Here is a 12554-nt window from a genome sequence, read left to right as displayed (position 1 = left end):
TAAAAGTAGGATGTACAATAAACTTCTATGGATCTGCCAGAGGATCAAAGCAACGATGAATGAAGCTCATGTCGTCTTCAAGACACGTGATGCGTGAGTCCATAGCATCGAAACGATCACCGGTGAAAGCCCGAAGATACCTAAGCTCAGTGAGAATGTCATTCAGTAAGGAAGATGAGGAATCCTATTGCGGTGGTGGGGAGGGTGGGCATTCATTAGGAATTGGAGGTGGAAGGTCGTGTTTACACACCCATTGGCCATCCACATCCTTTCGTTATCCAAAGGAGGCAACAACACTAGAACCAATAGCAAATAAATGTTTGACCTCAACAACACTAGGGACGAGTTGTAATCGATTACATGCGTATCCTGCAACTGCCAAAACTCCTTTGGTCATCAAAACTCAATCAAAAGTTAACAATCATAAGAAAAATAATAAAAAATAGACAAACAAAATAGATATTTATCTAAGTTATTTATATCTAAGAGTCCTAATTCTCTTTTAATAGCAAATAAAGTTTCTTTAGGGAGAGGTTTTATAAAGATATCAGCTAACTGATTCTTTGTGTCAACAAATTCTAGTACACAATGCCCTTTTTGAACATGATCTCTCAAGAAATGGTGTCTAATTTCAATATGCTTGGTTCTCGAGTGCAGAATAAGATTTTAAGATAGATTGAAAAACTCTTTTCAAAAACAAAACTGTGCTATGTTTGTTTTTTTGAAAAATCTTTTCAATACTTCCCTTGTGAAGTCTTCTTGATTTCCTCTCTTGAAACTTGAATTCATCTTTTCTTGAATCTTGAAATCAAACTTCTCTTGATTCTTGAATTGTTCTTGATTTAATCTTGAAATCATTCTTTGGGTTTTTTGTCATCATCTTTGTCATTATCAAAACTTCTTGAATCAACTTGATTCAACATCATGAAGCTTGCTTCTACACCCTTGTGTTCAGAATTCCTTACAACTTAAGAGACCCTCGGTCCCTTAATCAGTCTCTTTGTATAAGAAGAAAGAAGAGGAATTTTCTCTTGAAGAGAAAGATATTACAATTGAAGTCCATGGATGAACTCTTAATAGATTTGCAAGTGTTTGCCCAAGAGTTTCTTTTGAGAGAGCATTTGGCAATGAAGTTCTCTTGAAATATCTCTCTTCATTTCCTTTTGAGAGGATAAGACATTTTGAACAAGCAAAACTCTCTCTACAAAATACATGCCCAAGCCACCTATTTATAGGCCTTTGATGGCCATTTACAAGTCCAATCAAAAGATGTGACTCTTGTCAGATTTTCTGAAAACTCTCCACTAGTAATCGATTCCACAGTTATAATTTGAAGGGTCATGACTTTTTAATTTGAATTTCAGGAGTTTCATTGTTGGTAATCAATTACAAATATATGGTAATCGATTACATGTTCAAAATTCAAATTCATAACCCTTTTCAATAGGTCTTTTTCATTCTTCCCTTATGGTAATCGATTACACTTCCTGGTAATCGATTACCAGAGCCTTGCATGACTTTGAAACCCTTTGTTTTGAGGCAAGACTTGATCTTTAGTGAATCTTGAAACAAGGCTTTGTTTGTTGAATTAATCTTGAAGCAAATGCTTATCCTTTGAAGTGGCCTTGTTTGATTCTTCTTTGGCATCATCAAAATTCATGTACTCATACATTACCATTTTTTGCAAAGAGAATCATTAGTTGACCCAAAAATGATATCATCAACATATATCTGTACTAAGAATATATCATTCAATTTTCTTTTAATAAAAAGGGTGGTATCAACATTTCCTCTTGAAAAACCTTTTTCTAAAAGAAATTTACTCAAACGTTCACACCAAGCCCTAGGGGCTTGTTTTAAACCATATAAAGTCTTTTTCAATTTAAAGACATGATTGGGCTTTTCTGAGCTTTCAAAGCCAAGTGGTTGATACACATATACTTCTTCTTGGATAAAACCATTTAAAAAGGAACTTTGAACATCCATTTGATAGAGTTTAAAGTCCATTATGGATGCAAAAGCTAATAACATTCTAATGGCTTCTAATCTGGTTACTGGAGCATAGTTTCCTCATAATCTATTCCTTCTTTTTTATTATATCCTTTGGCCACTAGCCTAGCCTTATTTCTAATTACTATTCCATGTTAATCCAATTTGTTTTTGAATACCCATTTAGTTCCTATAGCTAGATGATTATCGGGTTTGTCAACTAATTCCCAAACTTTATTTCTTTCAAACTGATTTGACTCTTCTTGCATAGCTATAATCCAGTGTTCGTCAATTATGAATTGTTTTAAATTTTTAGGTTCAATTAAAGAAACAAAAACCATATTATTGCAAACATCTTTGGGAGAGTGTCTAGTTGTTACCCCTTTAGATATGTCACTAACGATGGTATCTTGAAGTTCTTCATTCTGTTGGAAGATCTATACTTGTTTTTGTTTCATCAATTTGAAAGTCTTCATCATTTCCCTTTCCTTTTCCTTTGTGCTCTTCACCAAGAATATGTATACCTTCTAAAGAATCTAAAATATCATCAAGAATTTCCTTTCATGGCCTAATTGGGTTAATTTCATCAAAAGCAACATGAATATATTCTTTAATGATCATAGTTCTATTGTTATTTTGAATGATTTTAGCATGTTTCTTGAAAGCATGAAAAACATCTCTTTTATGACTGAGAAATAATGTCCATGTGAATCTTGAGTAATCATCAACTGTAACAAGAGCATAGTAGTTTCCTCCAAAACTCATAGTTCTAGAGGGGCCAAAAAGATCCATATGCAAAAGTTGTAAGGGTTGAATTGTAGACATAATATTCTTTGATTTGAAGGAAACCCTTACTTGTTTTCCTTTTTGACAAGCATCACATAATCTATCTTTTTCAAATTTAAGTTTTGGTAAACCAATAACTAAATCCTTAGAAATTAGTTTATTTAAATGTTCCATGTTTATATGGGCAATTCTTCTATGCCATAACCAAGAATCATCATCTTTACTAAGAAAACATTGATCATGATTTGATGTTTTATCTAAATTTATCATGTATACATTATTTGATCTAAAGCCTATATGTTTTATATTTCTATCATGTTTGTTTTCAATAACACAATTACGAGAGTTAAATGATACTAGATAGCCTTTAACACATAATTGACTAACACTTAGTAGACTATGCTTAAGACCATCAACAAGTAGAATATTTTCAATGGAGGTAGATGAATTCGTACCTAGTTTTCTGACTCCAAGGATTCTACCTTTATTGTTGTCGCCATAAGTCACATGTCCTCTATTCTTGGGAGAAATATAAGTAAACTTTGATGCATCTCCAATCATGTGTTTATAGTATCTGGTATCAATGTACCAACTCTTCTTCAAAGAATCCTATATAATCATGTTTATGACTTAGGTACCCAAACTTTCTTAGGTCCTTGAATGTCAGTTTTGATAAAAGATCCTTTTGAAACCCATATAATTTTAATATTATTACTATTTTTCCTAAAATAGCATGTAGATGCTCTATGTCATTTCTTTCCACAGTAAAAACATGTTAAGAAAGGAGAACTATTCTTTTGAGTATATGAAAATAAATTTTTATATAATTTTTGTTTTTTATCATGTCGATATCCTAATCCAGCCTTATCAAACACATCTTTGCTTTCCTAGTATAATATCTAAATTATTTTTGCCAATAGTAAATTTGACAAGAGAATTTTTCAGATCCTTGATTTCTTCTATAAACTTGCTACAACAATTACATGAGTTAGATGCTTCTTTTCTATCTTGTATTACTTTTATGGTATAAGATTGATTTGTGTCAATTGGTTTTAAAGTTTTGACTTTAGTTCTAAGATTTTCTAATTCTTCATTTAATTTCAAAACTTCCTTTTCTAAGTTTGAAATAGTTTTCTTGGAAAATGAAACAAGTTTTGCAAGTTTGACTGATTCTTTATGTAAATTAGTGAATGCATCTTGAAGTTCATCAAAGGAAATAGATAAGTTATTGTTAGAATATGTTACCTCTTCTTCGGATGAATCCATATTGTTATCTTCCCAAGTGACATAAGCTTTATTTGCTTTCTTATCATTGAAGGTTTTCCTCTCTGATCTTTCCATTCTTTTCTTGAAACTCGGGTAATCAACTCTCAGATGTTCTGGTTGATTACATTTATAACACTTTGGAAAAAAAGATGAATCCTCTCCTCTTTTCTTTGGTTTGAAGTTTGGTCTTCTTTAATTTTCTTTGTTTCTTAGGAATTTATTGAATTTCTTTCCGAAGAAACTAAAATCATCATCTCTTCTATTTCATTCAAGTCTTCTTTATCACTTTCTTCTTGAATTGAAGATAAAGCTTTAAGTGTGATTCCTTTCTTTTTCTTGTCATTTTCTTCATGTTGATTTAGTCTCATGAGTTCCATTTCGTGTTCCTGAAGCTTTCCAAAAAGAGTTGCAAGACACATGTTAGTAAGGTCTCTTGATTCTGTAATTGTCGTTACCTTTGGTTGTCATTCCCTGCTTAAACATCTCAAAACTTTGTTAATAAGATCTTCATTAGGAAATATCTTTCCTAATGATGCAAGATGATTTACTATACGTGTGAATCTCTTTTGCATATCTTGTATAGTTTCATTTTGATTCATTCTAAACAATTCATATTCATGGGTTAGGGTATTTATTCTAGATCTTTTTACATCAGTTGTTCCTTCATGGGTTACTTGTAAGGTATTCCACATTTCTTTTGCATTCTTGTAGTTTGATACTCTAAAATATTCATCCATGCCTAATGTAGATGTAATTATGTTTTTTACCTTTAATTTATATTGTACCATTTTCCTTTCTTCTTCATCCCATTATTCCCTAGGTTTTTTTTATAGTTGCATTTCCTGCTATCATAGTAGGGATGTAAGGACCGAATTCAATGGCTTCCCAAATGTTTAAATCTATAGCCTCTATGAAGATTTGCATACGGGTTTTCCAGTAATGATAACCCACACCATTGAATATAGGAGGCCTACAAATAGAGTTCCCTTCGCAAAATAGAAAGTTTGATGAGACCATAATTATTCTTAATGTTTCTAAACCTTATACAGGACAACGATCTCAACACAGAAGATTGTGTGAAGAATCCCTGGAGGATTTGCAACATTCAGCAAATGGAAGAAGTCAAATGTTTGATCAAAGTGCTTCCAATCCGGGCTTTAGGCATTCTCTGCTTGATTCCCATAACACAACATGGTGTCCCTAATCACCATAGGCTTGTTCCCCAATCACCATTGGTGATGTGTGTTCAATTCTCACAATGGTAAGTGCTGGCTTGGTGGAGTGACAAACAAGGGGTGTGGCTATTTCACATGGTGCACTCATGAGTGCAATGTGAGATTTTACACTTATTGGACACAATCAGTTCTACAGCACTGAGTCACCAGATAAAATGAAAAGGATAGGAAACTCTTTGCAATATCTTGTGGTGGCATTTTCAATTTATGTTGGAACCTTGGTGGTTAATGTTGTGCACCAACTGACTCGAAAGCATGATGGAATTGATTGGTTGAATGATGACATCAATGCTGGAAGATTGGACTACTATTACTTCCTCGTGGCTGGGTTAGCTTCGATTAATCTCGTCTATATCTTGTTATGTGTTAAACATTACCGTTATAAGGTTAATGTCGAAGAAAAAGTTGTGGAGAAACTTGAGCCTTGAGGGGTATTGGGAAAATAATTAATTTTTTATCAATAAATGTTCAATTTGTTTAGAATAAATGCTGGATTAGCAAGTGTTATATATGTCAGTCCAGTATATATATTCGATGTCATTTACGCAACAAAATAAACACTAAACTATTGCAAAATCTAAGAAAAAAATGGTTCACCTATGCATACATTTCAACCGTTATCTATTATCTATCTTTTATTTATTATATATTATCTATTATTTTTATCTTCTATCCAAATGATAAAGAAATGTAAAATCAAAATTACTTCATTAACCTCATCTAAATTTTTGGCAGCTATTCTTTTATGTGGTCATTTCAGTCTTTCACTACAATTCCTCAAATTAAACCTCTGCATATTTATGTCAAACAAAGGACTCAGACTCTTGTAAAATTATTACTATTTTGAATATATACTTATACAAAAAACATGTTACTTTTATTATCTGAGTCAATATGATTCTTCAAACACTTGTTGCCATTTCTTTGTTATTATCATATTTATCTTTTATGTTAAAAAAGTAAAAAGATCAATCTCATTTTATTTCCATTTTTATCAGAAATAATAGTGTAAAAATAATGTAAATATATTTTTTCCCCAAAACTTCTCTAAATTTTTTATAAAAAGTACATGATTTTAATTTCTTATGAGAAGCTAATAACATATTTATAAAATGTTAAAAAAATTATGAAACATAATTATTTATAAAATGTAATTGAATGACAGTGTAAAAATATTTTATATTTTTAATACATAATCTATTTTCTCTTTTATTAAAATATAAAATAGAAGTTTAAATTTTTATAAAACTAAAATGTTTAAATATTTAGAAAAATAAAAAATATAGCAATAGTATTTCACTTAAAAAAAACGTGAACCAATTCCAGTGATGCCACTTCCTGTCCACATGACACATACACGTGGATAAAAAAACTGCGTAAACCCCACCACTATATAAAACGACCCTCACCGTCAGCACCAGATAGATTCAAGATTCTCAACTACTAAAGCGATCGAAGAAGGGAACTAAAAACCAAACCAGTGTCTCACTCACACCCCAGAAACTCATTGTTGTGTGGCACAACAAACTTCACCAATGATGAAAGCCCTCACAAGCTCTTGTTCTAAGGCCACGGTCGAGACTCTAGGACCCTTCTCTCCCAGAGTTCCCCGTTGTGTTTCTGATAGACCCGAATTCTGCTTCACCCTTCGTTCCAAAAATGAGAAAAGGGGATGGAATTTATTGCTCCTGAAACTGGTTCGAAACAATGATCTTTACCCTGTTCATGCAGTGCCACCAAAGGACCAGGTTTGCTTCTTTTTTTTTCTATGCTTAGTTTCACTTTTTTGTTTTTCTTTGTTGGAACTATCATAATTCTTTTGTTTGTTCTTGGTCTTCTTGGGGTGTTTCTCGTTTGCATGTTAGGAACATGATTGCTTTCAAGTGGGGGTGATTCTTGTTGGGTTCTCAAAATATGCTTCTTTTTCTTTTCTTGTTTTTTTTCTTCTTTCCTTTTTCTGAAATTTCGTGTTTCCTAGTAGCTTGCCCAGTTTCTTCTCACCTTTTGGTTTCTTTTTATACGCTAAATATTCTCCCTTTTGTATGAGTATGCGTAGATCGAAAACTTGTTACGAAACATTTCGAATTACTGCTATGCCAGACTTCTTGGTTCTGATTCCATTTTCACTTTCTTTTTTTGTTTCCCTTTTATGGGAATGGTTATTTCTTGAAATGTTTGGCGACTTCAACAATTTACTTTGTTTTTTATAGCTTGGTACGATTCTTTCCAGCATATTTCGGGTTTGAAGTTTTCTCTGTTGCTTTGGTGTTACTGGTGGAGCCTCTTTACTGTCTTGAGAATTTATTTCAATGATTTTGTATAATTCAAGAGGATATGTGCCAAATGAAAGACAAAACTTAGATGCAATTTCTTAATACTTTTAGTACTGGTTTTCAATTGGAGTTGGAGTTTCACCTCAATAATTCGTGTTATAAATTTTGCATTAAAAATTAGCATAGGTTACCTAATTAAAACTCCAATTCTGATTGGAGAACAACACTAAAAGAGTCAAATTCTGATTGCAGAACAACACTAAAAGTATTTAAAGATCTAAATCCATGTTTTGTTCCCAAACTAATTGGCTTTTCTGTTATGTGGGGAAATTCGTTAAGAAATGGTTGTCTAGTTGCTGTATTTACATTAAATAAATTGAGAACGTACAAGGTTTTGGCATGTTTGATGAGACAGTCTCTTGGCCCGAATAAAATGTTGCAGGTGGACTTGGAAACTGTGGAGCCTCAGGCTCAACAAAGTGAACAAACAAGTGGGTTCTAATGACCTTTTGTATTTTTTCTACTACATATATATGCCGTGGAACTCAAAATCCCAACATTGTAATTTGTTGTGCAGATGAATCAAAGTTTGTTCGTGTATCGTTCCAGTTACAAAAGACTTGTAATTTTGGTGAACAGTTTCTTATAGTTGGAGGTGATCCTGTGCTTGGTTCATGGGACCCTTTAGAGGCATTACCCATGACATGGTCTGAAGGACATGTATGGGCTGTGGAGCTGGTGAGTAAAATCTGTTCAGAATTTGAAAATATTGTTGGATCAAAAACTTTTATAAATGTTGTATATGCTTCCTTTGTGTAATCAGGATATGCCTGCTGGACAAACATTCCAGTATAAGTTCATACTGAAAGGAGAAGGGGGGGATATTATTTGGCAGCCAGGGTTGGATCGATTGATCCACACTTGGGAAACTAAGAATAGAATAGTTGTTCTCGAAGATTGGGAGAATGTAGAACTTCAGAAAATAACAGAGGAAGATCAACTTGCCGAGCCAAATGAGGAACCCCAGGTTTGACTTTGAAGTGCCAACTTTAGCTGAATTTCTTAATAATCCTCAAGAAGAACTGGATTCCAAAGCATCGGAAATATCGTCTGTATAGTACTTTAGCTGAATTTCAGTTTTGGCCACTTCTGTTAATCTGTATAGTACTAGGAGTTTCATTGGCGATAGATAGCTCTTTTGCTGTATATCATACCGTAGTGATAGTGATTTTTAAAAAGGCATCTTAGAAGATTTATTCATAACATCTCTCAGAAGAATAGAATTTTTCTGAGAAAATTAGTGTTACTTCATCTTGAATTCTCATAAAATATGCATCTTTTGATTTATTTTTCTAAAAACATAAAAATAAAAGAAATTAACAAAAAAGAAAATAGAGAGAATTCGTTTCCCTTGAAAGCATACATGCCTGCGGGCAACTGTACCAAACTACCAAAGGTATTCGTGCTACATAGCGGCTCTACAGTCAAAGTTCAATAATTTAAGGCCCTGTTACTAAAGTAAAGATGAATGTTGTTGCCTGAGGATTCTGATTAATAAATTACAAGGGGAAAATATATATATAAACCAATTACTTTTGGAGACAATAAAAATTTAAGATAGATAGATTTATATATAATTTTTATTATTTTTTTCAAGTTTTAATTTAATTTTTCAAAATAGTAGAACATATTTATTCCCACATTCAAAACCTTTGCTTCCTTCTAACCTGAATATGTCCTCAAACAAGACTTAATGTCCAAATATATTTGGTAATTGATTGAATAAAATGTATAAGACTTAAATAACTTTCAGGTATCATATATTTGTTTTTTGTTTTGAGTCTCTGATAAAAAAATTTGTGACAGCAAGAATTTAGAGTAAAACTTTTAATATATAAAACATTCAATGATAAAAAATTTATCAGAAACTCGAACTAAAATTTAAATATATACTAAAAATTTGAGACATTTAATTCAAGATATAATGACAATACTTAAGTTATCTATTTACAAGGGATATAATTACAATACTTAAGTGCTCTATTTAGGGGAAAATTATATTGGTTTCGGTTTGTATATGTACAAATTCATAGTTTGTAGCATTGGTTTTATGGTAAAAGCTTTAATATTATTGACAAACTTTATGGGTACCCAAGTGTAACGTAGCTTGTGAAAACAAAATGAGAAGAGGAAGTGTCTTTTTTTCTTCTTTTTTTCGAAAGACAGTTATATGACATGAAGAAAGAGATGAAACAATTTCGTTATTTAATTGAATTGTTAGATTATTTGTTTTAAATATTTTTATTCTTTTAATAGTTAAATTTTTATTTAATTGTGTTGTTTATCTCATAGTTATTATTAATGTGTAATTTTAGTCTCTTATGTTTCATTTGTGTTAATTAAGCTCCTTTAAGTTATGCAATTGTAGTCCTCATGTATTTCAATTTGCTAATTGAATTTCCCAGCTATCATAATGGTAAGGTTTTAGTCTTCAATTATCACAATTGTGTGATTTTATCTAAAAAAAATAGTTTTAATAATAGTATTATAAAAATTTGAGGGACTAAAATTGCACAATTAATAATATTAAAAAAATTCAATTAGAACAAATGAGATCTGGGAGAGTAAATCCATACATTTATTAAGAGTTGATCGGTATAATTGAAACTTAAAAGAACTAGAAGAATAAAAAATACAATTAAGCTTTTAAATTTTTATAAGGTGAGAAGGTGATGAGTTGGTATATAGGTGACACCTATACAAAGTTACCATTTGTGCTACCTTCAATTCTTTTGAAGGTAGTATTAATAAATAAATATAGATATAGATTTTCTATAGGATTATTATTTAGTCATTTGCAATTCTCTTAAGTCTTATACAATATATAATATATTACTTTTTATAAAAAAAATTCCTATTAATTTTATGCTAATTTAATATATATATATATATATATATATATATATTCAAAGTTCAAATTGTAATATTATCATTCAATTCCAAGAAAAAAATTTAGTTAATTGTTGTCCTAACATGACACGTAGAGAACTATTTAGCTTTCCAGTGAAAAAACCTTTGGTAAAAAATACTCCATAATGCATGTATATTTTTAAAAGGAAATTGCATACTAGTTTTAGCAGAAATTATTGGGAACGTAGAAAATATCTTTTACAATTTTAAGCTACATATAAAATGAGTCCTTTGGCTTAACTTAGAGCAAGCTAAAACAAATAAATGAATATTTGAAATATGAAAAATAGGCTACCAGAACCCAATTTGTGTTTTATTGTGTAATGAATTGAGGAATACAGAGATAGAGTGTTGGTTTTATACATGACTAGTGATGCTAAAATTAGGAAAACAAACTTCTAGACTTTGGCTAAATTTAAAATGACAATGATTCTCCTAATATGTTGCAACAACAACTTATTTTAATTGCATAAATCAAGGAATACTAACAAGATTTAAAGATTGGTCATAAACACATCAGCTGCTTAATTTCCTCTTTTGTGTCATGCATTATTTATCACACTCCCCTTTAATGAATGCTCCTTTTTCAAGATTCCAAGTTGTCTTCTGAACTTCTCAAACAAGATTTTCTCCATAGCCTTTGTAAAAAATCAGCCAGTTGTTCCTTTGTATGAAACTTCTTCAAGTCAATCTCCTTATTCAACACCTTTTCTCTAATAAAATGGTAATGCACTTCTATATGTTTGGTGTGCCTATGAAAAACTGGATTTGATGATAATTAAATGGAACTTTCATTATCACAAAAGAGCTCCATTGTGTAATCTATTTTGTGTAACATATCTCTAACTAAGCTCTTTATCTGAATGCTTTCTTGTGCTGCAAAAGTGGCTGCCATGTATTATGCTTTCGTGCTTGAAAGAGCCACAATACCTTGTTTTCTGCTACACCATGTAATTGCTACTGAACCAAACAAGAAACAGTGGCCTGGGGTTGATCTCCTATCATTTTCATCACCAGCCCAATCTGCATCTCTGAAGCCAATCAACTTCAATTCTTTGTTTCTTCCATACTTCAGCCCAAATTCTTCTATCTTCTTCACATATCTCAAAATACTTTTTGTAGCTATCCAATGAGGCACTCGAGGTTCTTGCACAGATTGTGAGATAACACTGACAGAGTATGCGGGATCAGGTCTAGTAATGGTTAAGTAAATTAAGCTTCCAGACAACTTTCTGTACAGGTTTAAGTTCTCCAGTAATTTTCCTTCTTCCTTTAGTAGCTTCAGGTGAATTTCCATAGGAGTGGCAGCCTCATTTGCTTCATTCATCTGATATTGATTTAACATAGTTTTAGCATACCTTGACTGAGAAACAAAGTATCCATCCATGAGTTTCTCAATCTCGAGCGCCAAAAAGTATTTAGCTTCCCCTAAATTCTTCATTTCAAAATGAATAGCAATCTCCTTTCTCAATTGTTCAATTTGTTCTTCATCACTTCCAGTTATAATCATATCATCAACATATAAAAGGATTACAATATATGCACATGAATTATTCTTGATGAAGAGACTCGAATTTGCATCTAAAATTTTGAAACCGCAAAACATAAAGTATTGTGAAATCTTCCCATACCAAGCTCTTTGAGCTTGTTTGAGGCCATAGAGAGCCTTTTTCAATTTACACACATAGCTAGCATGATCATTTGAAACAAAACATTCAGGTTGCATCATAAAAATATCTCTGTCTAACTCACCATACAAAAATGCATTTTTAACATCAAGTTGCCATAACCTCCAATTCATTTTGGCAGACAAAGAAATCAAGGTTCTCACAGTAGCCATCTTTGTTACTGGACTAAATGTTTCTTCATAGTCCAGTCCTTGATGTTGAGAAAATCCCCTTGCCACAAATCTATCTTTAAATCTATCTATGGAACCATCAAATTTTCCTTTTAATATGTACACCCACTTACATGAAACTGGTTGGCAACCAGTTGGCTTGGGGACAAGATCCCAAGTTTCATTCTTCAAGAGTGC

General features: G+C 31.8%; 1 protein-coding gene and 1 pseudogene across 1 annotated transcript; both read left to right on the top strand.

Moving 5' to 3' along the window:
- The first annotated feature begins 5069 nt into the window (after window positions 1-5069).
- LOC114404938 (protein NRT1/ PTR FAMILY 2.12-like) lies at window positions 5070-5704 on the top strand. The gene is made up of 2 exons (XM_028367655.1): window positions 5070-5276; window positions 5405-5704. Exons 1-2 carry the CDS (start codon window positions 5070-5072, stop codon window positions 5702-5704), a joined length of 507 nt encoding a protein of 168 aa, XP_028223456.1.
- A 1019-nt stretch (window positions 5705-6723) lies between these two features.
- On the top strand, window positions 6724-8860 carry LOC114406150 (annotated as a pseudogene).
- Window positions 8861-12554: the final 3694 nt, after the last annotated feature.

Source organism: Glycine soja, chromosome 3, assembly GCF_004193775.1.
Source record: "Glycine soja cultivar W05 chromosome 3, ASM419377v2, whole genome shotgun sequence".
NCBI lineage: Eukaryota > Viridiplantae > Streptophyta > Magnoliopsida > Fabales > Fabaceae > Glycine > Glycine soja.
The sequence above is the reverse complement of the archived record's forward strand: the minus strand, read 5'-3'. Positions and strand labels throughout refer to the sequence as shown.